At 40.3% G+C, this 27,079-nt stretch overlaps 1 protein-coding gene across 1 annotated transcript in view; it reads left to right on the top strand.

The window, feature by feature from the left end:
* EPSTI1 (epithelial stromal interaction 1) overlaps window positions 1-25,617 on the top strand; it is a 52,620-nt gene extending 27,003 nt beyond the window's left edge. The window contains exons 8-13 of the mRNA XM_417033.7: window positions 11,071-11,164; window positions 14,927-15,010; window positions 17,598-17,671; window positions 18,462-18,567; window positions 23,594-23,634; window positions 25,014-25,617. Of these exons, the coding sequence (XP_417033.3) occupies window positions 11,071-11,164; window positions 14,927-15,010; window positions 17,598-17,671; window positions 18,462-18,567; window positions 23,594-23,614 (379 nt within the window). The 3' untranslated portion in view covers window positions 23,615-23,634; window positions 25,014-25,617. The remainder of the gene's footprint in view (window positions 1-11,070; window positions 11,165-14,926; window positions 15,011-17,597; window positions 17,672-18,461; window positions 18,568-23,593; window positions 23,635-25,013) is intronic.
* The last annotated feature ends 1,462 nt before the right edge of the window (window positions 25,618-27,079 follow it).

Genomic DNA, 27,079 nt, shown 5'->3' with positions numbered 1-27,079 from the left:
ACTTCCGAGAACATTGGATGAGGTGGTGGGAGGAAGGAATAGCTTAGCAGTATTATTTCATTCAGTCGGGAAAACAAAAAAAGCAAGTAGGTTGACAGGAAAAATTAGTTTTGGGTGTGAGTGGGAAGTGATGAAAATAATTCTGCTGAGAAAGTTCCTATTTTTTAAAAACTATTTTTATACTTGCTTGAAGTCTTATACCTAAGTTGAACAAGTGCCACATTTTTTGTCCTTACCCCCTAGAAGGGGAACTCATGCCCAAGGACTTTGGCTACCAGCCAAAGATATCTCAGTTTTGATCACTGTTATTAGGTTTGTGCAAGTCCTGCTTGGCGAACTTGTACATTACTGCCAGTGAATTCAGTGAATACTTCTTGAAATTTGATATGTAGCTTTTGGAAGAAGCTGGGCTGGAAAGCAAGTGAACTACATAATCAGAGGATGGCCCTTCTTCCCGCTAAAGGGCAATGGGAAAGAGCCATCTATATCATGCAGGAATTTAATGGGTTAGTCATTTCACACTGTAGACTTCCATCATATAGCTAACAGCCAGCAAAATAGAATCCCCACACACACTTGCACTAAAAAATGTCCATCAGCTCATGCTGACAACTTTGCACATAGCTGACATTTACTTTCTCTTCTGTCATAGAATCATAGAATCATAGAATGGTTTGGGTTGGAAGGGACCTTTAAGATCACCTAGTTCCAACCCCCTGCTATAAGCAGGAACACTTCCTTCTAGGCCAGGTAGCTTAAAACCCCATCCAGCCTGGTCTTGAATGCTTCCAGGGAAGGGGCATCCACAGCCTCACTGGGCAACCTGTTCTAGTATCTAACCACCCTCACAGTAAAGAATTTCTTTCTAATATCTAATCTAAATCTACCCTCTTCCAGTTTAAAGCCATTTCCCCTTGTCCTGTTCCTACATGCCCTTACAAAAGGTCTCTCCCCAGCTTTCCTGTAGGCCCCTTTCAGGTACTGAAAGTCCACTATAATGTCCTCCCAGAGCCTTCTCTTCTCCAGGTCAAAGAGCCCCAGCTCTCTCAGCCTGTCCTCATTGGTGAGGTGCTCCAGCCCTCTGATCATCTTTGTGTCCCTCCTCTGGACCTGCTCCAACAGCTCCATGTCCTTCTTGTATTGGGGGCCGCAGAACTGGATGCAGTACTCCAGATGAGGTCTCACAAGAGCAGAGTAAAGGGGCAGAATTACCTCCCTCAACCCAATGGTCATGCTTCTCTTAATGTAATCCAGGATACTATTGGCCTTCTGGGCTGCAAGCACATGTTGCTGGTTGTCATGGTTTTATGATTTTTTGTTATTAGTATTCTACATCATATCATTTGTGAACTGGGAGTTAAAGTGTTAATGCACTAGTTCTGGGTACCTGTCCCAGAAGAGAACTACATCCCCCAGAGGACTGCTCACTGTTCTGTTACCATTTCTGCTCAGAGGGAAAAATAAAAACCGTTTGTAGATCATCTGACCTTCCGTTTTTGATCATCTGGCTCACCTTTGTTGTGGGTGCCATCTCATCACAGCATTAGAGTAAGGCCTTCAGATTTCAGACACTCTCATTTTATTTGATTTATTAGCTTCAATTCTAATTATATTGTGTTATACTGTACTATAGTGCGTTATCTTGCATTCCGATATCTTATTTAGTAAATTAATTTGTTTCTCCTCAGATAGTTGCTGCTGTTTCATTTTTGGGCCCATCTCCCTATCCTTTCCCCTTTTCCCTTTCCCAGGGCATGGATCTGTGAGTCCCCCCACCCTGCTAGTCACAGAACTGGGCTGAACCAGCATGTAAACCATTGGCATTGGTTTGTGTTGAATCTTTCATCAACCAGCACTTCCAAATCCATCTTCTCAGGGCTGTTCTCAAGCCATTCTCCACCCAACCTATATCTGTGCTTGGGATTTCCCTGACCCAAGTGCAGGATCTTGAACTTGGCTTTGTTGAACTTCATGAGGGTGCATGGGCTCACCTCTCAAGCCTGTTCAGGTCCCTCTGGATAGCATCCCTTTCCTCTAGTGTGTCAACTGCACCACTCAGATTGATGTCATCTGCCAACTTATAGGGGGTGCACTCAGCCCTACGGTCCGTGTCACCTAGAAGGATGTTAAATAACATCGATCCCAACAATGATTCCTGAGGAATGCCACTCGTCACCTGTCTCCACTTGGACATTGAGCTGTTGAGCACAGCTCTCAGGAGTGTGACCATCCAGTCAATTCCTTATCCAGACAGTGGTCCATTCACTAAATCCTTATTTCTCCAATTTGATGACCAGGATGTCATGCAGGATAGTGTCAAATGCTTTGCACAAGTCCAGATAGAGGACATCAGTTGTTCTTCCTTAATCCCCTGACACTGTAACTGTATCATAAAAGGCCACCAAGTTTGTCAGGCATGATTTACCCTCAGTGAAGCCATCTTGGTTATCTTCAATCACCTCATCTTTACTCTCCACGTGCCTTAGTAGAGCCTTCAGGAGGATCTGCTCCAGAATCTTGTCAGACACAGAGGTGATAGTGATTGGCCTGCAGTTCCTCGGATCTTCTGCTTTTCCCTTCTTGAAAATGGGGGTTGTGTTTCCCCTTTTCCAATCACTGGGAACTTCACCAGACTACCATGACTATCCATTGAAATATGATGGATAGTGGCTTGGCAACTTCATCTGCCAGCTCCCTCAGAACCCATGGATAGATCGCATCGGGTCGCATGGACTTTTGCACCTTCAGGTTCTTTAGGTGGTCTCGAATCTGATATTCACTTACAGTGGGCAGATCTTTCTTCTCCCAGTTCTTACTTTTGCTTACTGCAGCTTGGGCTGGTGAAGACTGAAGCAAAGAAATCATTGAACACCTCAGCTTTCTCCATATCCCTCATGACTAGGTCACCATTTTCCTTCCAGAGAGGGCCCACATCTTTCCTGGCCTTCTTTTTATCACTGATATACCTGTAGAAATTTTTCTTGTTCCCCTTCATGTCCCTGACTAGATCTAATTCCGTCTCAGTTTTAGCTTTTCTAACCCTATCCCTGGCTTCTCAGACAACTTCTCTGTAGTCTTCTCAGGTAACCCGTTCCACTTCCTACAGACTTTCTTTTTGCACTTAAGTCCAGGACCTCCTTGTTGATCCCTGAAGGCCTTCTTGCCTGCCTTACTTTTTCTCAGGATACACTGCTTCTGGGCTTAGAGGAGATGGTTTTTGAATACTCAAAAACTTTATCCCATGTCACTATGCCAAGCAGTTCCCTGAAGAGTCTGAAGTCTGCTCTCCTGAAGTCCAGAGCAGCAAGCTTTCTGTGCTCCCTCTTTGACACCCTGAGGATCTTGAACTCCTACATTTTGTGGTCACTGACTCCACATTGCTGAGAACAAGGTCCAGCATAGTACCTCTTCTTGTGAGTTTCTGTACCACTTGGAAGAGGAAGTTGTCATCAACACACTCCAGGAATCTTCTTGATTTCTGGTGCCCTGCTGTGTTGTCCCTCCAACTGATATTGGGGTAATTGAGTTTGGATTGTTGTTTGGAGTTTCCTGTCATAGAATCAATAAGAAAACTGTAATCTCTCTATCTTTGGGTCAACTTTTGGAATTTCTTCCATGTTAACGTTTAATTCCGATAGTGTGTTTTAGGCCATGAGACAGAGAAGCAACAATCAACCTACTTCCAGCCAGACTTGCTTGCAGGTCAAAGCAAAAGCTTGACCAAGATGAACTGACAGTGCAAAAGGCGAAGTCTTAGCCAATGAAGGAACAAGAGCAGGGAACAGACCTCTGAGTTTTCTTCCATTAGATCTGCTAGCTCTCTGGGCCTGGCCTAACCCTGCCTAATTTTAGGATTGTGCTTAAAGTGGACTGTGGACTTTAATTCAATGATGGGCAGATTTTCTTGCAAATAGACTTCAACAGTGATGAGAAACAGACCTTAATTTCTGCAAAAGTAGATGAAGTTGTGACGCTCAACCAGTTAAATATGGTGAGGGGAGAAATGTAGGTATGCTTCCTGATGTTGCAAAAAGATGTGTCTTGCATGAAATTAAGTTTCAGGTTTTGTTTTTGAGAAGATGAGTCCTGCTATTGTTTAAATAATGTCATGAATATTGATGGATGAAACTAATGCTATGTATGTATTATGTATGGTTCTTAATTTTTCTGCAGAATTGGAAGAAAGTGGTGAAATATCACCTTAGCATTGCTCATTGACTATGAATTTGGTAGCTGATAAGTCTGTGTCATTCAGCACTTTTATATGCTACTTTTGTTATCTTATTCAGTCAGGTTGTCTCTTCTTTGAAACAAATATAATGATTTGTCCGGCTTGAGCTTTCTTTTTTTTCTTTTCCATGGCTTTTTTTCATATGGCTCTCAGCCTACTTGTAGACATTCATCAGGGTAGAGCTGTAATGCTGGAGATCCTGTAGCTTAAGTAAACAAAGAGCTCAGGAGCTATCTTGTTTTAGGTAGTAATAAGTGTCCATTATCTTTTAAAAATTGTCAAGAGGAATAAATAGATTTATGATTTATTATATATACAACAATATTGTACTGTTTTTTAAAGCACTGGCATTAAAGCTGGTATATTTTTCTATAACCTGGCATTTCAATATCCATCAATCATAGCAAAGCAATGAACTGCCTCTGGTTTCATTGAGAAGCAGTAATGAAATTACAAGAAGCCCTTTTTAATTGATACATTTTTAATGTTAGTCTGTAAAACAAGCTTGAAGCCAAGAACTTTATTTGCAGGAAGAAAAAATATTTTTTTCTTCATCTTCATTATGAAAGAAAATAACTTGTCACTCTTCAGTGACAAGCTTAGCAAGCAATGGTGTGCAACTCTTGTGTGGATGAAGACACTGGGGCCTGCATCCGTATCCTCATTCACATCCCCATGGGTGAATGCTTTTCAGGACTGTTTCTTTTATTCCCCATCCCTAGAGGAGTTCAAGGCCAAGCTGGATAGGGCCCTGGGCAGCCAGATCTAGTGGGTGGCAAACCTGCCTACAGCAGGGGGAATGAAACCTGATGGTCTTTATGGTCCCTTCCAACCCAGGCCATTCTGTGATTTTCTGTCTTGTATGCATGACGTGAATTAAGACCCAAATAGGCAGCAGAGAGATCTCACTTGGAATACTGCATTGAGCTCTGGGGCCCCAACATAAGAAAGACATAGACCTGTTGGAGTGAGTCCAGAGGGCAACCACAAAGATAATCAGAGGGCTGGAGTGCCTCTCCTGTGAAGAGAGCCTGAGGGAGCTGAAGTTGTTCATCTTGGAGAAGAGAAAGCTCTGTGGAGACTCTGTAGTGACCGTCCATAGAATCATAGAATCACAAGGTTGGAAAGGACCTACAAGTTCATCTAGTCCAACCATCCTCCCATTACCCTTGCTACCACAAACCATATCTCTTAGCTCCTCATCCGGATGTCTCTTGAACACTGCCAGGGATGGCGACTCCACCACCTCCCTGGGCAGGCCATTCCAGTGCCTGACCACTCTCTGAGAGAAAAAGTTCTTCCTTATGTCTAACCTAAACCTCCTCTTGTACAACCTGTGGCCATTTCTTCGAGTCCTGTTTGTTGCCTGGGAGAAGAGGCCAAACCCCTCCTCATCACAACCTCCCTTCAGGAAGTTGTAGAGTGCAATGACGTCTCCTCTGAGCCTCCTTCTCTCCAGACTAAACAATCCCAGCTCCCTCAGCCACTCCTTAGAAGACTTGTGCTCCAGACTCCTCACCAGTTTTGTTGCCCTTCTCTGGACACACTCTAGAGCCTCAATGTCTTTCTTGTAGTGAGGGGCCCAAAACTGAACACAATACTCGAGGTGCAGCCTCACCAGTGCTGAGTACAGGGGGATGATTACCTCCCTGCTCCTGCTAGCCACACTATTTCTAATGAAGGCCAGGATGCCATTGGCCCGCTTGGCCACCTGGGCACACTGGTGGCTCATGTTCAGCTGAGTATCAAACAACACCTCCAGGTCCCTTTCCTCTTCACAGTCATCCAGCCGCTCAACCACAAGCCTCTAGCGCTGCATGGGGTTATTGTGGTCAAAGTGCAGGACCCGGCACTTGGCCTTGTTGAACCTCATCCCATTCACCTCAGTCCAGCAATCCAGCTTATCTAGATCGCTCTGAACGGCCTCCCTACCCTCAGGCAGATCCACACTACCTCCCAGCTTGGTGTCATCTGCAAACTTACTGAAGGTACACTCAATCCCCTCATCTAGGTCATCAATAAAGATATTAAACAAGATGGGCCCCAGTACTGGCCCCTGGGAGACACCACTTGTAACGGGTTGCCAGATGGACTTAACTCCATTAACTACTACACACTGGGCACGGCCCTCTATCCAGTTCCTTACCCAAAGAAGGGTATACCTGTCCAGGGCACAGGCAGACAGTTTCCCCAGGAGAAAACTGTGAGAGACCGTGTCAAAGGCTTTGCTGAAGTCTAGGTAGACTACATCAGCAGCCTTTCCCTCATCTACCAGTCTGGTCACCCAGTTGTAGAAGGAGATGAGGTTGGTCAACCATGACCTGCCTTTCATGAACCCGTGCTGGCTGGGCCTGATGCCACGCACATGCTGGGTGATCTCACCCAACGTGATTTGCTCCATAACCTTCCCTGGTACTGAGGTCAGGCTGACAGGCCTGTAGTTCCCCAGATCCTCCTTACAGCCCTTCTTGTAGATGGGAGTCACATCAGCAAGCCACCAATCTTCTGGGACCTCTCCAGATAACCAGGAGCGGTGGTAGATGGCAGAGAGCATCTTGGCAGTCACCTCTGCCAGCTCCCTCAGCACCCGAGGTTGGAGCCTGTCCAATCCCATGGACTTGTGACAGTCCAGAAGGAGGAGGAGCTCTCTAACTGTCTCCACCTGAATCACCAAGGGTGTATTCTGTTCCTGTGCCTTTAAGATTTCCATCTTGAGGAGCATCCAGGCTTGCTGGACCCCTTTACCCTTAAAGAGCAACTCCCAAGGGACCCCTGCAACAAACGTCCTGAACAGGTCAAAGTCCGCCCTCTGGAAGTTCAAGATGGCAGTTTTGCTAGTCACTCTTCTGACAGCTCCAAGAATAGAGAATTCTATTTCATGATCGCTCTGCCCAAGACAGTCCCCAACCTTCACATCTCCCACCAGTCCTTCTCTGTTAGTGAAGAGCAGGTCTAGCAGGGCACCACCCCTGGTAGGCTCTCATACTAGATGCGTAAGGACTCCATGCACTTTAGAAACCTCCTGGACTGCTTCCTCTGCACTGTATTATATTTCCAACATATATCAGGGAAGTTGAAGTCTCCTAAGAGAATGAATGCTGGTGATCACGCAACTTCCTCAAGCTGCTCATAGAATGCCTCGTTCTTCTCTTCATCCTGATTAGGCAGTAGTACCTAAAGGGGACCTATAAGAAAATTGGAGAGGGACTTTTTATAAGTGAATGTAGTGACAGTACAAGAAGTGATTTAGATTAGATATTACATAGAAATTCTTCACTGTGGAGTGATGAGGCATTAGAACACATTGCCCAGAGAAGCTGTGGATGCCCCATCCCTGGAAGTGTTCAAGGCTGGATTGGATGGGGCTTGAGTGACCTGATCTACCAGGAGGTGTCCCTGCCCATGCCATTGGGTTTGGAACTGGATGTTCTTTAAGGTCCCATCTAACCCAAGGCACTGTGTAATTCTATGAGGAGTTAAGACCCGAGTGACACAAGAAGTTAAAGTCCTTATTCTACACAAGAGTTTTGTCCTTGAGTACCACAGTAAGATCAGTGTAGGTCTTCAGATTCTCCATGGTTGCCTTCCTAGAGTCAACTATAGAGATTTCTTCTTCCCTCCTGTCAAGACTAGGGACCCTGTCAGAGCACGGGAACTCCTTCTTAGGACAGAGGAACCTAGGCTTACTCAGACTTTTAGAACCATCCTCATGTCTCATCCCAGTGGGAATGTGGACAGCATATACCTTTAGTCCCTCAAAATATTAAATCCAAGTAGATTCCCTGATCTAGATGTAGCTTGTGAGCATAGGGTATACTCCTTTAAGTCCCTAAATTACACCATTCTCAGTGGAACACCTAGCAGATTCATGTTTCTGCATTTTATATTTATTTGTTGCACTTCAAATACAAGTTTTTGAGTAACAGCTTGTAACAAATGCACAATAAAATACTCTGCTTGAAGAACAGTTGTGAAATGTAAAGCATTATAGCTAAGGGCCCACAAAAAGCATCTACAATATGGACTGATTTCCATGGTCATGCACTGTCCCTTCTTAACACACTACTCAAAGAGAGGCATTATTTTCCCATGACAGCTCTTAAGAGTTTTTCAACCCCCAATCTTGACAGTGTTTCACTCCACCACAGCTGCATCTCTACTAATATATTTAGCACTGTCAATCACTGTCACTTTTGAGGCCAACAGGGTTAAGACTGCCTGCTGTCATTGCTGGCAAACTTTTCTTACCTTCCAGAATGGGGCAATTGCATCCAAAGAGTCTAACAGGAGATATTTATGGTTAATATTATTTCCCGGACAGCAGCTAGGATTTCTCTGGGAAAGTGCTATTTTCAACTGGACAAAACTATGCCAGGAATTGTTACCGCAATACAGATGGCTGAGTTCCCATTGCTAAGAGTATTGCCTGATGCTATTAAACCAGTATGAAAGTAGCCTATTTTAATGACCATAGTGAAAGTCTTGTTCCCAACCGTGTAACAAGAAACAGGACCACAGAAGAATACAAAATAAGAACACCTCAGCTTAACTAGTGCTTCTAAATAGTGCTCTTCCCTCCAGCCTTATGCTTAGGGGCAGAAGGAGCTCAGGTTAGCAGCCTGTTAGGAGGATACCATCTTCTTGCATTGTCTACATTTTGTATTTCCTTCTGCCTAATTATTTTTGAAGGATACCATTAGGCTGCTGTATGCAGATGGTGCTCTTCTTCTTTCCTTAATATTGATTATTTTTGAGGACCACGTTTTACTAGTATTTTTGATTAGCCTCTGAAGTTTTGGCAAGCAAGAGTGAGATGGTGCTCCACCTATTTGAATGTGAAACACCTCTAGACATTCTGATGTACTGATTTCCTTCTGGAGATAATGCTTTCCTCTCTGTAACTTTAATTGAATTGTCATCCCTCTAACTTCCCCCTTTCTCTGCAGCATGGCTTATGCTATGCTTTGCATCATTATGGCTTTAGGATTAATATTATGAAAAATACATTTCAGACAACGCTTTGACAGTCTAGCAACTCAAGATGCTCTGCTGGGTTTCCATAGAGATGATACACTGTGAATTAACTTGTATGACCGTCTTTATTAGGTTAGTCTCCAGTCATATTCAGAAACCTGAATCCCTTTCTTTTGATAGGAAAATTTTAAAGCTGTGCAACTTTATGTGATGTAGTTGGATGTTCTCTGTACACAAAGGCAGTACACATTCTTGCTGGAATACTCTATTCGTTTCCACTTTAGTAATCATCTTCTCTAATACTGAAACTGAGTTCGCCTTACATGTGTAAGCGTGCTGATCTGGAAAGGGCAATGTCTTTTTCTCTCCATTTCCTTTTTATGCAGGTACTGAGAACTTCCACATACCCCCATGTCATTCTCTTGCCTTCCATAAGGAATTAGTGCATCCAACTATACCCCCAAGTGGCCAGGTACTTCTTTACAGAGCTACAGCCTTCTCAGACGTTGTCCAGACTTTCTCTAGGAGTTGCTAGTCTTTCTAGCATAGAAATAAATTGATCTTTTAGCATAGGCAGAGAAATATAAAGTCTGAAATATGGAGATCAGGGAATCTTGGGTTTCACTTGGTTCTTTCTGTATTCTGCCTTGGCTGAGATCTGTCTTAAGTTGCCAGGTAGTGAAAGAGAGGGAGTGAACTGTGAATGGTTAAACTCTGAAAGCATGGTTTGCCATAGCTTGAGCAAGCACACTGTACTTAAATAGGTAGCATGTTTTTATATCTATAGAGTAGCACAGAAGAACTTGTGGGTTCCTTTGCTTTTTCTGCACTTCTCTTTGATATACCCATTGACCAGCAGTCTGTTTCTGCAGTTAGTCATTGTCACTGTTTGGCAGACAAGGCTTTTTCTCCAAGGTTAACTAGAAGTCTTTACTACTGGCATCTTCTTCCCCACAGAGTTAGTTGGCTGCCCTGTTAGCAAAGTAAATCCTTGTGTTGAATCCCCCTTGAACTACTTTCATGCTCTCCAAAGATGTATACAGAAATAAAATAATAGGCTCTTTCCTCTCATTCTGTTCTTCTGAGTGAGCAGGAACTTCAATAGATAAGCCTGGGTCTCCAGGTTAAGCAACTGATTTCAGATCATGTCACTACAACTCCTGCTTTTGGCACTTATGTTGTTCTTTGTGACTTTGTTTGACTCTGCTTGGTTGAAACTGTGAGTTAGCTGGTGATACCTTGAAAATATGGTTTACAAAGGATGCATTTTTATTGGAAAAATAAAATTGCCCTTGCCAGAATAAGAAATTATAATGTTGTGCAGTATTTTTTAACTAAGGATAATTTTTTATTATTATTTTTTATTTTTTACAATGCTACACAATTGCCCAAAGTCTTTCTACTAGATTAATTAATCTGTTGTAAGGGTGCATTTTATTAACAATGAAGGAAAATGCCTTAAAATAATACTTTAAATTACTTATCTGAGATTTATGGATCTAGTAGGATTAGCAGCTATTCAGTGAAGCAGTTGCATTCTGATGAAGTCCAATGTTTTGTGAGTCTGTATTTTAGGAGCTTTACCATGCTGAAAGAGAGCATAACCTCTGTGGATCCCAAATATGCAAATGACAGTAACTATTTGTTTAAAAATCTCCCCAGCTGATGTTTTATCCACAATATAGGTTCTGTTTCATCTGTCCCTTTTTATTCTGTCTGTCCCCATAGCCTTTTGTTCCACTTGTGATATTTTTCAGTAGTCACATGATAAAATGTCTAGGCTAGATTCCGAGGGTGGTATAAAAATGCTATATTTATTTTTATGGAAGCACTAACAATTCTATTTGGATTGGATTTCTTTGTAGCAAAACCAATGAATTATTGAACAGATTGGACTTGGGTTTGCCAAAGAATGATTCCTGTCAGACTGCTAATTGTGGCCCAGAATCAACAGCATGGGTAAGCACAACCATGGAATGTGCAATATTTTTCTGTCAACTTTCCAGGTGCTGTCAATAGTGTGATATTAGAATATTCTAATTGAGTTTAATTGCCTATACATAACTCAGTGAATACCAAGGAGTCTTTCTGGGTAAACTGCCTGCGTTGTCTGTGATATACTGGCAGAGTATCCTACATAGTAGGATACTGCCTTTATTACTTGCAGTTCCCCTCCTGATAAATACGAGCCAGATTTATATTCTATGTTCAGATCAGAATCTTAAATGTACTGTGTACCCATCAGTCGGTGGCAAGCTTTTATGGAATCCCAACTAGTACATGTCAGCAGATGCTTTGCTGCATTGAAAATCTAGTCAGAAGAGAAGCTTATTTCTCACTGCATCCTAAAACTGATTTTGTAGACTGCCTGGGGACTTTGTCCCAGTTTGAATGAGCCTCGTAAGTATCAATGTAATTAGGGAATAGATAAAGTATTGCTAAAGTTTCATTATTCTAATTGCCTCAAAAAGCCTTTTGTACATCTGATTATTCTCTCCGCGTCTAACCAAGCATTCCTACTGATATAAAAACTTACACTGAGGAATATTAACCCTGAAGACAGAAATCTTCCCTTTGTAACTTGGGGATGACAATGGAGGCAGAAATTATTGTTATGAACAGTCCTGAGTCAGCAGAAAACTGGAAACATCTAATCTGGGTAACCCTCTCTTGTATACAAGCTTGAACACCAACAGCTGAGTAAGGAAATTAAAAATTTTCCTGTATGTTTCCTCAGAAGCCTTGGAAATGTGCAAGACCCTCCTTACAGAGAAATTGCTCTGAACAGAATATGACAGTCCTGTCTTGCTGCTAGTATCTCTTCCTGATTTTCAAGTGCTTGAAAAGGGAAGGCGTTACTGAAAGAACGTTTCTTTCCCCTTTTATTCCTCAGGTCATTTTGTGTCTCTGATAAGCATGAAGAAATCTTAACACATGAACAGTTTTATAACTTTAAGAAGACAACTTCTTCCCAGCAGTGCTGGGTCCACTAGATTTAATTGTAATAGAGTGCCTTTCAGGCTATATTTTGTAGCCCTGTGTAGACAAGCAATATAGAGGACTATGAGAAGGGAGAAAAGATGTACTGAAACTATTTCTACTTCCCTCTGAAACATCCTATGCTCTGAATGGCGAGGAGCTAGCATATTGGCAGAGAAGACCAGGTTCAACAGACTTCTGTATGATGTGGGCATGGAACTATGAACATAAGTGAGCTCATGGCCCCATGACTGAACTGGATTTCAGCTTTTTAGTGTGATGCCTGTGTGTAGGTGGGTGGATGCCTAAGGTAACACTGAATTCTCTCGGGTATACAGGTTCTACCTTTAACCTTTGCCATTTATTTCACGTATATACATGTCTCTTTCTCATTGCAGTTTTTGAGAAGTTTCTTAATAAATTATGCCAAATTACAAAAGTTCAACTTTTGCTTAGCCAGTATCCAAGCATACAGAATACACTATTTTCTATACTGTTCTTTATTAATACCAGCTGATATTATGCATGTGTGATCCTGAGGAAGATAGGCCTGGTCTTTTCCAACCTTAATGATGTTATGATTCTATCATTCTATGACAAAGGAGAATAGTTTTAAAATCAAAGAGGGGAGATTTAGATTAGATGTTGGGGAAAATTTTCACTAAGAGGATGCTGAAGTGCTGGAACAGGTTGCCCAGGAAAGCTGTGGATGCCCCATCCCTGAAGGTGTTCAAGGCCATGTTTGATGGGGCACTGGGCAGCCTGATCTAGTGCTTGATTTAATGGTTGGCAACCCTACCCATGGCAAGGGCTTGTAACTAGATGGTCTTTAAGATCCCTTCCAATTCAAGCCATTCTATGATTCTGTGTCTTTTTTGCAGCAGCATTTCTATAGCTCAATCAATTTATCATTTGCTTATAATGCATTTAGTAAGAAGTCTCTTCAACCAACTTGGTTGAGATGCAGTCCGTAGGCATATGCACAACCTCTGTGCCCTGTGTAAGGAATCTGAAGCACATGACCAATAAATTGATATATAAATGAACTTGGCATAGTATCAAAAGGCTAAACCACTAGGGAGTCTTATACTATAGTTTTGATGTTATCTTTTATCTGTCCTTTGTCTAGAGTAACTAAACCATTCTGGAACAATATATTTGAAACTGTGAAGTATGATAAGACTAGGAAGTACACAATAAGAATGTTAAGGGGCAGGGGGCTTATACATACACACATGGTTTTTTTTGTTGTTGTTATTTAAAGTCAATGTACTAAAACAAATCTGAGACAATGTTATGTTGATTGAATTCTTTTTCCCTTGCAGCACTTATTTGTTAGTGATACTAATTCAGTACATCTAGTTCAAATAGCAGTGTCAAATATTACTTGATGCATGTGAACAAATTTGCCTTTTTTGAGGTGACTCTGTCATTGGTGACTTTTTTGGCCCATGTAACTAATCAAGCTCATAATTAATTTTAATCCTGCCTTCAAAGTGTTACCAGTCCTGTATAGAGTCTTATTGTCTTCCAGCTTAATTAACATACACTCCACACAATTCTCCAAGCCATTAGAGAGTAATGAATAATATTGGACCCAGAATGAGTCTCCCTGGACACATGTAACAACTCCTCCCAGCTCAAAATTGAGCTATTAATAATTGCTTTCCCTATTCAGTCTTTTTAGCAAATTATGTGCCTGTCGTTTTAATGGTGTCATTCTGCACACATATATCAAGTTTCGAGAGCACCGTGTAGACCTGCAACAAATTCTTCACTAAAGTCAAACCTGCACATTTCTTGTATTAAATTATATTGGCTCGTTATTTAGTGTGCCGTACTCTGTACCTGCTTGAAGACTTTACAGTACAAGTTCCTAAGGATCCTATAAAATCCTAATGGTATGCTGGTCCTTTGAAGACAATTGTAACTTGTAAAAGACCAGAGCTAGTTACTGTAATGGAAACCTACACAGGTGAATACTTTAATTTTGATGTATAGTTCAGATTTTCAGTTCTCTTGCCTGACTCCCAGCTAGGAAAGCAGTCCTCATCTCTGAGCTTCTCTTGCCCTAGTACCACACATTTCTTTCCAATATTTATATGGAAGCAATCATAGAATCATATAATTCTTAAGGTTGGAAAGGATCTCCAAGATCATCTAGTCCAGCCATCAACCCATCAACACCATGTCCACTAAACTATGATCCTCAGTGCAGCATCTGCCGTTTTTCTTGAAAATCTCCAGGAGAGGTGACTCTACCACCTCCCTGTTCTAAAACATCACCACTCCTGTGAAGAAATTTTTCCTAATCTCCAACCTGAACCTCTACTAGTGTTTCCCTCTGCTACCAGGCCTCCCTTCTGCTTTGTTATATTAGTGATGCTTCCAGTGCTTTTCTGTCTTCCCACAACACCCCATCTCACTGTCTTATATCGTGATTGCATTTTTCAGTTACTCAGAATATCTTTATGTATGCCACTGGAACAAGCAACAGAATGTGCTGTGGCTGCTTAGTTGTACTGTGCAGGTGAACATTCAGCTAAACAGAATGCCTGAAAGGTTTTACCCCACTCCTTGGTTAAACACTAGTCTTCAAACTCATCAGATTTTTTAATAACTGTAATCCTTCGAACAGTTCTGGTTTGTTAATTACTTGTAAAAAGCATTGGGAATGAGGTCTGGCATGTTGATCCTCCCTCTCCCCACACCAGTATGTCTGTATTCTCTACTGAACAATAGGCTAGAAGCCGTATGTATAAGCAAGCTCTTCGAGAGGATGAAAACAGAAGATTGGAGGAAATGAAGCAAGAACAACGGAGGAAGGTAATTATACATTAACAGTTTACATATTGTATCATTTTTGCATGCTGTGAAATCAATTAAATGCATTGATTACTTGTAGCCTATGCACAGGGCTTCTCTTTGGGGAAAGTGATGTAGTCACTGTTTTCAAATATTGTGAGAGAGATGAGCCAAGTTGTAAAATTTGGACTGACAGAAATATCATCTGAGTTCATGGCTATTTGCATCTGGATGACTAGCTCCTGCTTGCCTCTCCATTTGAACAATTGTGCAAAGCATTTTTTTTTTTGGATGGTGGTGACCAAGTTCATAGTCTAAGGAAACCAATTTCCAGTCTTTCAGGTGGAAGTAATCTTACTGAGATATTCATGATCTCAGATTCTGAATAGTTTCTTTATAGAGAAACAGTCTGTGTGCCTCACTGAGCGAAACAAGTATGTGGAAGCACTCAGATTTGCTGTCAAGTCTGTACACTTCTCTGTTCCTTTGCTAACCACCTAAATAAGAATTTTCATTTGTCTAATTGTACAGTAACTACACATTTCAACTCCAACTTCTGCATATGTAGCGTGCATTGCCTGAAAGGCATCTCAACCACTGCATGGTTTTGGGCACTAGATCTATGTAAGATCATCTACACAAAGCATATTATTACACTGTAGTTAAAGTAGTTAAAAATGTGCAGAGGGCAGCACTGACTGCAGATTCAAAAATGTATTAACAAATAGAATCATAGAATGGTCTAGGTTGGAAGGGACTTCATTAAGGTTCCATGATTCTATGATTTTTAGAGGTATGTTACAACCTAAACAGCTATGATTCTGTTTGCTAATATACTCCCAGCCATGGGCAGGGACGCTTCCCACGAGATCAGGTTCTTTGTTTGGCTTGGTTCAAGGGAATTTTGTAGAGCTTTAGACTCCATACTAATTTCTATAGGTCAGCAAGAAAATGTGGACTGCTTCTAAGGCTGCTCTGTCTTGGTGCACAATGCTGTGTGCTCCTTGCATTCACTATTGCTGTTACATATTGCACAGAGGGATGTGCTATGTATAAATCCACTGTAAATAATAGGTATTTTAAAGGCTCCAGTAATTGTCCCTCCAATTTATGTTGGCTTATTTCTACTTCAAACTAATATTTATTAAAGTAATTGTGAATTCTGTCCTGTGTGCAAGCTTGTAGTATAGCATAGCTATAAAACGTATAGGTATTGTCAGTTGCATTTTTTTTAGAACAGGTTTTAGTATGTATTGCTTGATTTTAAAATATTCAGTACACTTTGAACACAGCATCATATACACGCAATATATTTCAGAACATTACTCCAAGAGAGGACTCAGCATATTGGAAAGTCAGATACTGGGTTTTAATTTTCAGGTTGAATAGTTATTTAAAACAGTGAAAATAAAGGTTGGCTTTTTTATTTCTTAATCCTGTTTCTTCTTTTAGGGCTAGACAAATATTGATACACAACACATTCACAGTTATTGATTTTCTTCATACATTTATTGCATAGTTTTTATTTAATGTTCCACTTAAATTGATTTTTTTTTTTTTAACTTTTGTAGTTCCATTCCGTTACTGAAGCTTTTATCTAACCACTTCATTTTATTTTACTTCCTATTCCTATTGCTACTCAGTTGTTATGGAAAATATGAAGGATGGGTCTGTTCCCATCCCTTTCCCCTTGCTCTGCAAGCCAAATTCTCTGCAGAAAAAATCTGCATCTTCAATCCTTGAGCACATTGCAGGGAGCAAGAGGCAGACAAACAAGAATATGTGCAAAGCACAATCACACAAGCCATGTTTCCTTAGCAGGCCCAGCTAAAATTGTATAAGCAAACTCTACTTTTCAGAGAAGTCCCTTTGAGACTGTTCGTATACCTTAATACTACATAATGTAGGGACTGTAGGCTGCAGTGCTAGGGGCTTGCACATGCTTTCACCACATCAGTAGGTACTGTTTGTCCTTTCCTCGCGATGGGGAGTCTCAGGCAGCTGGAGATCTCCTTCATACCCTACTGATTGCTCCTGCTGGATGACTTCAGCTTTCTTCTCCTCGGACCTGCTGGAACATTCAAACCAATGGCTGGAAGGAAGCTGAAGGTCTCCTCCCTGCTGCCGTTGTGCCATAGGGAAGTTTCCTCACAGTATTTGGAGGGCAGAGGAGCTGTGGGCATGCTTGCGTTTGGGCAGGGTGCTGCACGCCTCTGCCTTGCTCTGCATGGCCAGATGGAGCTGATGGGCACTGGCTGTGCAGTGGAACTGTGTTTATCTGGAAGAAGAGGGACTTTGCTAGAGGGACAGAGCTTGCATGCAGCAGGCTGGTGTACTCAAATGTTGGACTGGAGCTGTCTGAATTCACTTCACATATCTAATCCCATGCAGTGCTGTACAGAAAAATGAGGTCTGTTCTGAGCTCAGTGTTGCCACATAAACAAATAAAATGCTATTGGGTGAAGTTGCAGAAATGACACATGGCTCTAGTTGATGTTAACTCCATGTGAAATTAGTTGTATTTTCAACATAGGCATGTTAACTAAAAGTAAGTTTTGGGGTTTGTTTGTTTGTTTATTTGTTTGTTTTTCTCTTTTGTTACTCCCAGGCTCAATTAATGGAATCAAAACAAAAGCAGGAGGAAGAAGCCAGGATAAGAGCACATCAAAATGAACAGAGGAGGTATAATGCAAAAGCTCAGAATGTACATTACTTGACTTTCTATCTGGAATGGGACTCAAAATTGCAAGCATTCATGCTTAAGAATACTATTGCAATGAGGATCACTGATATAGCCTCTGGTTTAACTTTGTCTTCAGATAAACCACTAATATCCATCATTACAGCTGCTCACAGTAATGTGTTATGACCCAGAGTGCCTTTTTCACTTTATTTTATCAGCACAGGGTACAGCATGGGGTAGAAACTATTAGTAGTTTCAAGACAATTTAAAGACAGCTGGAGAAGAATACGTATAAAATATTCTGTGCAGCTATTCATTCAGCTGGTCTGCCCTCCTCCTTCTGTCTGGATCGCAGTCTCCAACTAGGAAGATTGAGGAGAACTCTACCTGTTCTCCCAATCCCTTCAACATCTTCACAAGGAATGTAAAGTCTTTTAAAATATTTTGTAATTTCCTAGTTGCAGCCTCCTGCGACCTGCCTTGAAAGAGCATGATCAGATAGTATATTTCTGCTTTATCATACCTGGTAGCCTCTTCCTGATGTCCCGAATGTGGGCCCTGAAGGTAGTACAAGAAAATGCTGGAGGTGCATTCTGAGCTGGACAGCTTGGCTATATTAGCAACAAGCTTAAGTGGTTATTTCATTAGGAAATCACTACTTACAGAAACTTGTTTAATGAAGGCTGAAAGAGTACCTAGGGTGATCAAGTGAGCGGTATGCAGGATGACTTTTTACTGAGAATTTAGGGCCATTTCTCCCTGATAGCAGTCTTTTCTTTCTACTTTAAGAGTAAATAATGCTTTTCTGGACCGACTTCAGAAGAAAACACAACCTAATAGCATCTGCCAACCTGGATATTCTGGGAGTCTGGACTACTGCAGTGATGGTGCTTGGGTAAGTTTTTTGAGTGCAGAGCACTAAAGCAATGGGATTGTTTGCAAATTGACTTTTTTCCCATACACAGTTATGTGTCTGTGCACAGTTAGCCTGCATGACAGTCCTGGTTGGCTGCCAGCTACAGTAGCTTTCAAGAAGATATCCTGTCTTAAATAAAAGCTGTTCAAATGGGAAGAGGAAGTAACAGCTGCTCTTGCAGCAGAGCTTGGTTGCTTTGCATAGAAGGTAGTGCAAGGAACTGAATCCAACATACTTCCTGAAGTTCAGAACAAGAGTAGTGACGTTGTAAGGGTTTTTTGGTTTTTTTTTTTTTTTTTGGTTTTTGGTTTTTGTTTTGTTTTGTTTTGTTTTTTTTTGAAACATCTTTAAATTAAATCTTTTAATTCATTTTAAAATGTTTGGAAAGGCTGTAAACATTTTAATGTGGTATTGAAAATAGAGGTGGAAAATACCATGAAAGGTACAGCTGTTCATGTCTTCCTGAATAAACCTATGGCAAGGAAGGAAGACCTGATTATATCCAGTTGAAGGAGGTCATTCTGAAAGTAATACCTCCTATTTATTTTCACACAATCTACAACAGATACAAAGAGCACAATAGCACTTCTTGATAGAGCAAATTCTCAGCTACAACACTATTTTTCAACACAGTCACCACCATAGCTATGTATTTTCACCAGCAAGGAACAAGAGCCTGCATACTGTGCTTGTAAAATTCAGCACCAGTGGAGATGACCCACTGTTTCATAGCTGCTATGACAGCACTGTTGCTAGGAAAATGATGCCCCTGCAGCTCATCTCTCATCAGCCCAAACAGATGCAAGTCAGAAGGCACAAATCCAGACTGTGCGGTGTGTGTGGTAGTACAGTCCATCCAATATTGGCAATGGTCTTCAAAGTGATATGGGGCTTGGCATTACTGTGTTGCAAGAGAAAGGTTGTTTTCTTTGGTTTGATTCTGGAAGTTTGAGCCTTCATGTTAGTGTTGTGATGCAACAGTCAGAGTTGATGCAGTATTTCCATTATGGACCTTTCTATTAGGGTGAAATTCTATTGCTGAGATGACAAGTGTAGAAATTGAAAAGACTGAGTAGCAAAATGATACAAGTCTAAATAAATTTAGTGAATGTGGCTTTGCAGAGGAAACTGCCTAGCTTGAGATGGATTGCTTGGACTGTTTGGTATGGATTTGCTTCTTGGCAGATGAATGCTACAAAAACTTGGGTTCAGGCATCTACGAAGTCAGGGCATGACAGAGAAGCAGATAGATAGTCTTGCTTCTAGATGTTTTCAGATTCTGAAAGTGGAGAAGGAGCCTCATAATCACTGCAAGCTATGGGCAAGCTTGGTGAAGGGCACAGAAACCTCAGACTGAAGCCAGAACTGTGCACAGTTCTCTTGGCCTTGCTGAGAGTAGGCAGGATCTACCAGCTCAGCCTCCCATTGTGTCTGCTGATAGCTGCTGGAAGAACCAGTTGGCTAGGGTTTTAGGTCTTGCTGGAAAGCTGAGTTGTAGATATCCAGGTTTAGTAAAAGAGTATGAATAAGAGAGAGCTCTATATGGCAGGCCTGAGTGATTTTCTTGAAGATAGCAGTGTTGGACTTCAAGTAAGACAGAAGCAAATAATGCCTAGAAAGGGGCAAAAAGTAAAGTCTGCTGGATGGTGCCTGCTTAACCAAGGGTGGAAATTATTCTTTTTATTTCACTTTTTATCCTTTATCGCAATTTCTAAGCTGTTTCCTGGTAAAAAAAAAGTCTGTAACAGCCAACAGCCCCATTATCTGAACTCCAGCATCTCCATCCATCCACTGTCCCTGCTGAAAGCTTCTCTGGATGTAGAAGAAATGAGGTTTCACCTTTAGACCTTTACCATATGTGCTATTCCCCAAGATGGGTGGCAGTACCACTGCACTATTGCACTCAGCTCAGGCATAGTTTTAATAGCATCCAGCTCTGAAACATCTACAGCCAATCTTATTTTTTCTTCTTTTTTCTTTCTTTTTTTTTTTTTTTATGTGTGTATTCAAAGAATGCATCAACATAATTACAACAAATCCCTATGTGCAGAAGTGATAGATTTCCTACTCTGGATGTTTACTGAATAGTTCCCAAGGAGCCTGCCTTATGTCGGGTAGCACTTAGATTATCTGTTTTTCATACATACCTCACTATGAAATGTTCAGAAGACTGAACAAAGTAGGGAGAGAATAAAGTACATAAGAAGATGCCATCAAGAGGAAGAATTAAAATGAGTATTGCTAACAAGAGCAAGAATCTCTCTTATACAGGCTGGAGGCTGCAACCTCAGTGTCTTTGAATATATCCAGGCTGTTCTCCCTTCCCTTGGGATTTTAAGCACAGAGCTGAATTCCAAAGGTGCCTTACAAGTCCTTGTCTGCAAAGTGGTATTTTGCATTACAAAGGAGCTAACTGAAGCAGGTCAGATTATAAACTAAGATGAAAAGAAAAGAAAAAGGTTCCCAAAGTTAAGACCTGCAGGTAAGTTTTGAGCCTGCTCCTTCTTTGTAGTGGCACCGAAGAGGAAATATTTGTTCTTTCCTACTTCTTTTTTCCTGACTGAGCTCTTCAGTCACAACAGCTCCATGCTTACAGAAACTGAATGTTGTGCCATTGTTGATGTAACTGCTCCATTTTTCATTATTACTTCTATTAGCCTGGTTTCCAAAGGAAATGAATTTTTCGTGATCACTCTGTATGCATGTAATTAGGTCTCCAACCTGCTGGCCAATCTTGACTGAATTTGAAAAGGGTGTATAAGACTCACAGATAATTCAGTTTATTTGCATTTTGTGAAAAACAGTAGTTGGGTGGATAGCAGTGTTTGAACAGTGGATATCAGGATGGGCTTGGAAAGAGAGGGAAGGTAAATTTATTGTGTGTGTTTGTCCAGGAGAGAAGAGAGCAGTTGCTGTGCCCAGTTGCTCACTAGTTGTTAACAAACTAGTTTTCATTATTCCTCTGCCTTCCAGACAAATTGTGTTTGATTAGGAATATTTTTATGCTGTTATTTCAAGAAGTATCTTCATGAAAGTAGTCTTTTCTCGCCTTTTGGTTATAAATATCAAGGTGCTCTCCGGGTGGTTGTGTGCTTTGCTTTTTTAATGAGAAGTCAAATTAACGTTTCCACTTCTTTGTGTTGAGCTACTGAACCTTTGGGAAAGTCTTGAGTCTTCCTGTATGCTATCAAGAAAATGTTGATGTCTTTTGTGCAGCCATTGACTCTAACATAAGTATAAACCTTTTAGGATAGGAGAGGAAAAGATAATGTTTGTCATTTCAACATCAAAGTTTAATCAATAAGATTGAGTCCTTACTCAGCTGGGGCCTATAACTGTGGCACTATCTGTTCACTGTGGTGGCATAAGTGAACAGTTTTACTTAAATATGAAAACACTTCTATTTTCACAAAAGAATAACTTTAAAATAGTGGCATGTTTTTATATTTACTCCCTTGAGACTTTCCCTTGCCCAAGCACTGCGACATTTGCAGAGGCCAAGTGCTAATGCATGGCAGGCCTGTAACAGAGCCCTTGTTTATTTTTTGAGTAGAAAGTGAGCAATGTCAAGGACTCTTGTCTATTCTGTTAATGGAGATAGTTCACATGGTGAGTAGATTAAATTTATATGCCTGCTCTTCTTTAATGAAGTACTGGATGTCATGCTGGAACTCTCTAAGCTCTAGTAAACCCAGAATCTGGAAGACAGCATGACATATTGCACATTCCTGTTCCATGTCTCTTATAAACCCCGTGTCAGGCATATGAATGAGAAATGCTCTCTCAGATCCTGACTCTACTCTTTCAGTTGATACATTAATCTAGATATTTAGAAGGGGAAACAGCTGTGACCTGAATACATAGGTGCAGGGCAACAGGACATTCTCTTCCTTTCCCCTACAAAGAACAGAAATTCAGTGGATGTTGGATAAAAACAACACAGTTTGGATATGAAACTATTTTAAATGAACATGGCTTGTGGATTAGCACTTGTTTTATTTCTTCCAACATGCTCCGTGGGAACATCACTTGAGAACATCAACCATTTTTATGATATTTGCTACCAGTCTGAGAGGGAGCATGTCACTGTGGTGGTTTCCCACCAATGGGCAGCTCAGATTCGCCACACTACTCTCTCTCTCCCCCTCTGCAAAGGAACAGGGTGAGAAAATATGATAAAAAAAGACTCAAGGGTTGAGATTAGGAGAATATTTGCCAGTTACTAGAATGGGCAAAACAAACTCAACATGTGGAGATTAATGTAATTACTACCCATTGGCAGCAGACTTGCCATCCACAATGGTTAAATTTCTTTTAACAAAGGAAGGTTTGCTAATTTAGCTTTAGCCTGATTAGTCTATATACAGTATGTTTTAGAAAGATTATTTGATTTTTCTCCTAAAACTGTTTTTTGCTGTGATAGTTGTTGAGAGTAATATGCTAATCTTTCCTTGCAGAATGATGAAGGAAAATAAAAAACTGCTCAGCAGAAGCATTAGCTGAGGGACCTAAGATGAGTAGGTCCAGGTAGATGAGTTAATGACTTACCTCTGACAAAGCAGTCAAACAGCATATTCAGATGTGTTCTGTCTGGCTCGACTTTGAGCTCAATCATCCTTTCTTTTGAAAATCTCATCCTGAAAGAGAACATTGGGAGTCTAGGGAGGAGCAAAAGAAACCTCTCACTCTTTCAAATTGTGTGAGACTAAGAAAGGATCAAGGCATCTAAGATACCTGGAAGACTTTCAGATTGACTTTTTTAAGCAAAACCAAGCTTATTTCCCAGGTCAGTACACCATTCATATGTAGTTCAAATCAAAGAAATATTTATTACTGGAACTGGGATCTTCTTGTATCAGAGCTTACCTTTTATTTTAAATAGAGTTTTAAAAGGCAGCAAAGGATACTAAGTAATCAGGAAAGACCCACATGACTGGATAACCTTAGTTCCTAACATAAGTGTCTTGTTCTACTATACTGTACTAATGCATTTTCATTCATCTAGGGGTCAAACTACTTGGAATAAAGGATTAATATTGCCAGAAGGTAAGAATAATAGATTTGTTAGTTCTTATCTGTACTAATGCTGGTATTAATTTAGATTCATATTTGCTGTTTCATTGTGACAGCTTCTGTAGTTTAATTCTCAAGTACTATGAGAGGGTATCTTAAAATAATGGCTTTCCAACTCTGCACAGAGCTATGCAGTAGTGCCTACCAAATCTGAAACTTGTTCTTTCATACAGAACTACAGAATGTGTATTTCAAGTCAGAGGAAGCACTGGTGCCATTCAAAGTGTTTGCTAAGGGTGTGGTGATATTTAGTGCCAAAACCTCAGTAAAGTCACATTGTAAGTGAAAGACAATGTCTTGGGCTACTTCTTCCTGCTGTTTCCCAAGCACAAAAATGGAGACTGTTAGTATCAATAAAGACTGTCAGTAAAACACCAGTATTGCATCAGAGAAATGAGGCCCTCTGCTTTCAAATGACCCTTTTCACAAACCTCAGTGCACCTATTTTCTTTTCTGAAAGGGGTTCCATACCCTAATTCCCAGTTCTGATTTAAAGACTTGGGCAGATCTTTCACTTGTAGTCTTGGGGACTTCTAAAGCAAGGTACTGGCATATGGTATTTGAATTGCCTTCGAACTTTGTTTGAAAGCTAGAACGTTGAAAAAGGAATTAAAAAATGAAATAAACTTAAAACCACTTGCTTTTAGCCCTTCTTCTGTGAATGGACTATTCTTAATTTCCTATACAATTTCTTCCTCATTTTCTGCTCCAACAGTAATTTTAGTTAGTGTTTTCATAGCAGGGTTGTATCCTAAAAATAGCATCTAAATAATGCAATTGGCTTCACATGAGTCATCTTTTCAGTTTTATGAGGAGTAAAATTGTTATTAAAAAGTAACTTAAATTCACCATGGAAATTACAATCAATAGATAAATTCAGATCCCCACAGGGGAAGAAATGACCGTCTCTTGCAGCCCACAGTACTGTTAGGTTCTGTAAGCTGTGGGCAGCAGAAGGAGTCGAACATATTGAGTTCTTTGTTGTTTTACACAATATCTACAGTACCAATTATATATTTACGTATGAACTGTATAAGAATTATGGACGGATGTACTTATTTAATCTTTATTTTTATGTTGTTTTGAAAACACATTTCAGCTTGCTATGTTAATATGTTGCTCAAAGAGTTATTAATATGTCTGCAGATAATTGGGATGTTTTGTGAATTTAATTTACTAAAAGATAGAAATCCCTTCATGAATGCTTTACAGAATTAACAACTAAAAACTGTCAGAAAAAAAATGGAGACTTTATTTTCCAGTGGACTTAATCCTAGGCTAGTATGACTTTGATTTTTTTGCTTTTGCTGCAAAAGATAATTTTTAATTCTGTTTTCCTCCTCTTGTTACAGAGTACTAGAGAAATATTCTCTTTTATCTGGTTTTGGCCAAATGACCTTGTAAAAGCTCCAAGAAAGCCCTCTTTTATCAATGTGATTTCTATCCTACTCTGATTGCATCTTCACACCCACTTCGTGAGTAATCTGCAGAGACTGTTTTCTAGCTGTCATTATTCACGCATATTTGAGGCAACTGATTATGAAATTCCTAATTAATTTTTAATAAGTGAATGTGCCTTTTTTTTTCTTCCTAAATTGTTTTGCCTTTTGCAGAATGTAATTATGCTAGCCTTTAGGATCACACAAAAAGAAGATGGTGGTTGCAGAAGCTGCAGAAATATCTGTGTTTACTTTTTTACTGTGCCCAGCCACAAACTTCCAGTGACTTGAACAGGAAAAATAATAGTGCTCTCTTCTGGGGGCAAAGTGCTGCTGCTTTTTTTTTTTTTTTTTTTTGATGTTGCTTTTTGGAGTTGGGGGGGTTTTGAGGGATTTTTAATGCAAGTTAAGCAGGAGAGAGTCGAGGAGAAGCAAGTCTGTGTATTGTAGATGGGCTCTTTTGAAAATGTATTTAGAAAAGTACAGCATTAAAGAAATAAAACTTTAACACTGGAAATGTTTACACTGTATTGCATCTTTTACACATCATTTTTTCACTTTTCCTATTTTACCTTGATAACTTCCGTTACACAAGTGGGGAAAAGTACTACAATGTTATCTCTAGTTTCTTACTTCTTCTTTTCTCTCTAGTCTAATGGAATTTTATTTCCATATTCCTTTTTTTGCAGACAGCAACATTTTAATGCTTTCTGAAAGTCAGATTCATGACCTAGATAGTTCTAATGAAGAAGAAGGATCTACAGTGTGTTAGATAGGCCATGCAGACAAAAAGTATCCACTGCATTTACAAGTACAATTTTATGCAAAGTTAAAAGTTTCCTGAGCAGTATTTTTTTCAGTATTCAGACATGCCACAGTGTTTTTCCATAGCCCTTGCAACATGGAAATTTCATAATGGATCACCTGAAGTTTTCTTCTGAACCTAGGATGTTGCTGTGTTTTGTTTTTCTTTTGGGATTCTCTGTAGTTGCCCTTGGTTATCTCTGCCTCAGGGAATTACTCTATCCTCTCATACTACTAGCCAGCTGATGTTGATTCAAAGTGCAGGAGGTTTCACTAATGTTCCGCGGTTTAGCCTTTTTTCAAGAATCTGACACTGGAAACCTCCTTAGGAAGACTTTTGCATGCCTAAAGAATGGTTCTTAATTGCAAATGGTACTTCTCCCTGCTATTGGACTGCTGCTTTGAAAATGAAATTCACATCTTGCTCAAAGAATGTCCTCTCTTCCAGTCCTTTGGCAGTAATTAGGTCTAGGGCTAGATGTCTGTAGAGTAGGATATATGTGCATGCATGCCCATATATTTTAAAGGACATGCCTCCGCTTAAATCAAATCCTTGTTGTCTGATTAGACTAATATTTATAGGTCATCTTTTTGAAGTAGTGAACCTGCAGCCTTTGCACACTTGGAGTACCATTCATTGCCCTAGATCTCATTGAGAATTGCTGAGTGGAAGTCACCATGGTCACTGAGAAGTTAAAATTCAGTGTGATTATGTTGCTGTGTTTCTGTTTCTGAAGGGGAAGAAGAACTTTTTATTAATCTGCTACTTTCACATTCAGGAACAGTAATGGCAAGTCACCTTGGATAACCTTTTCCATTAAGCTTGCCTGCTTTCCTTTGGCTGTCTTCAGAAAAGAAACTGCATCACAAAGTGCTTCCCCTTATCCAGCATTTCAGTCCCTTGTTTGAAATGATCTCTACAAACTTTAAGTATAATTTCAGACATTAACTGTTCCAGCTTTTTTTAATGGCAAAGTATCTGAATTTTCCCTCTTCTATCTTTCTGAACAGAACAGACAAATCTGTACAAAGAGTGAAATGTCTTTGAGAGCCATGGCCTGCAATGGAGATATGAGAAATTACATTTATCTACAAATTGATATTAACAAGATATCTGAAAACTGCAATTCTTATCCTGCTGGAAGGCTTTTGGTGTCTCAGAATTAACACCTCCC

This window comes from Gallus gallus, chromosome 1 (genome assembly GCF_016699485.2).
Source record: "Gallus gallus isolate bGalGal1 chromosome 1, bGalGal1.mat.broiler.GRCg7b, whole genome shotgun sequence".
In the NCBI taxonomy this organism is placed as follows: Eukaryota; Metazoa; Chordata; class Aves; order Galliformes; family Phasianidae; genus Gallus; species Gallus gallus.
The sequence above is the reverse complement of the archived record's forward strand: the minus strand, read 5'-3'. Positions and strand labels throughout refer to the sequence as shown.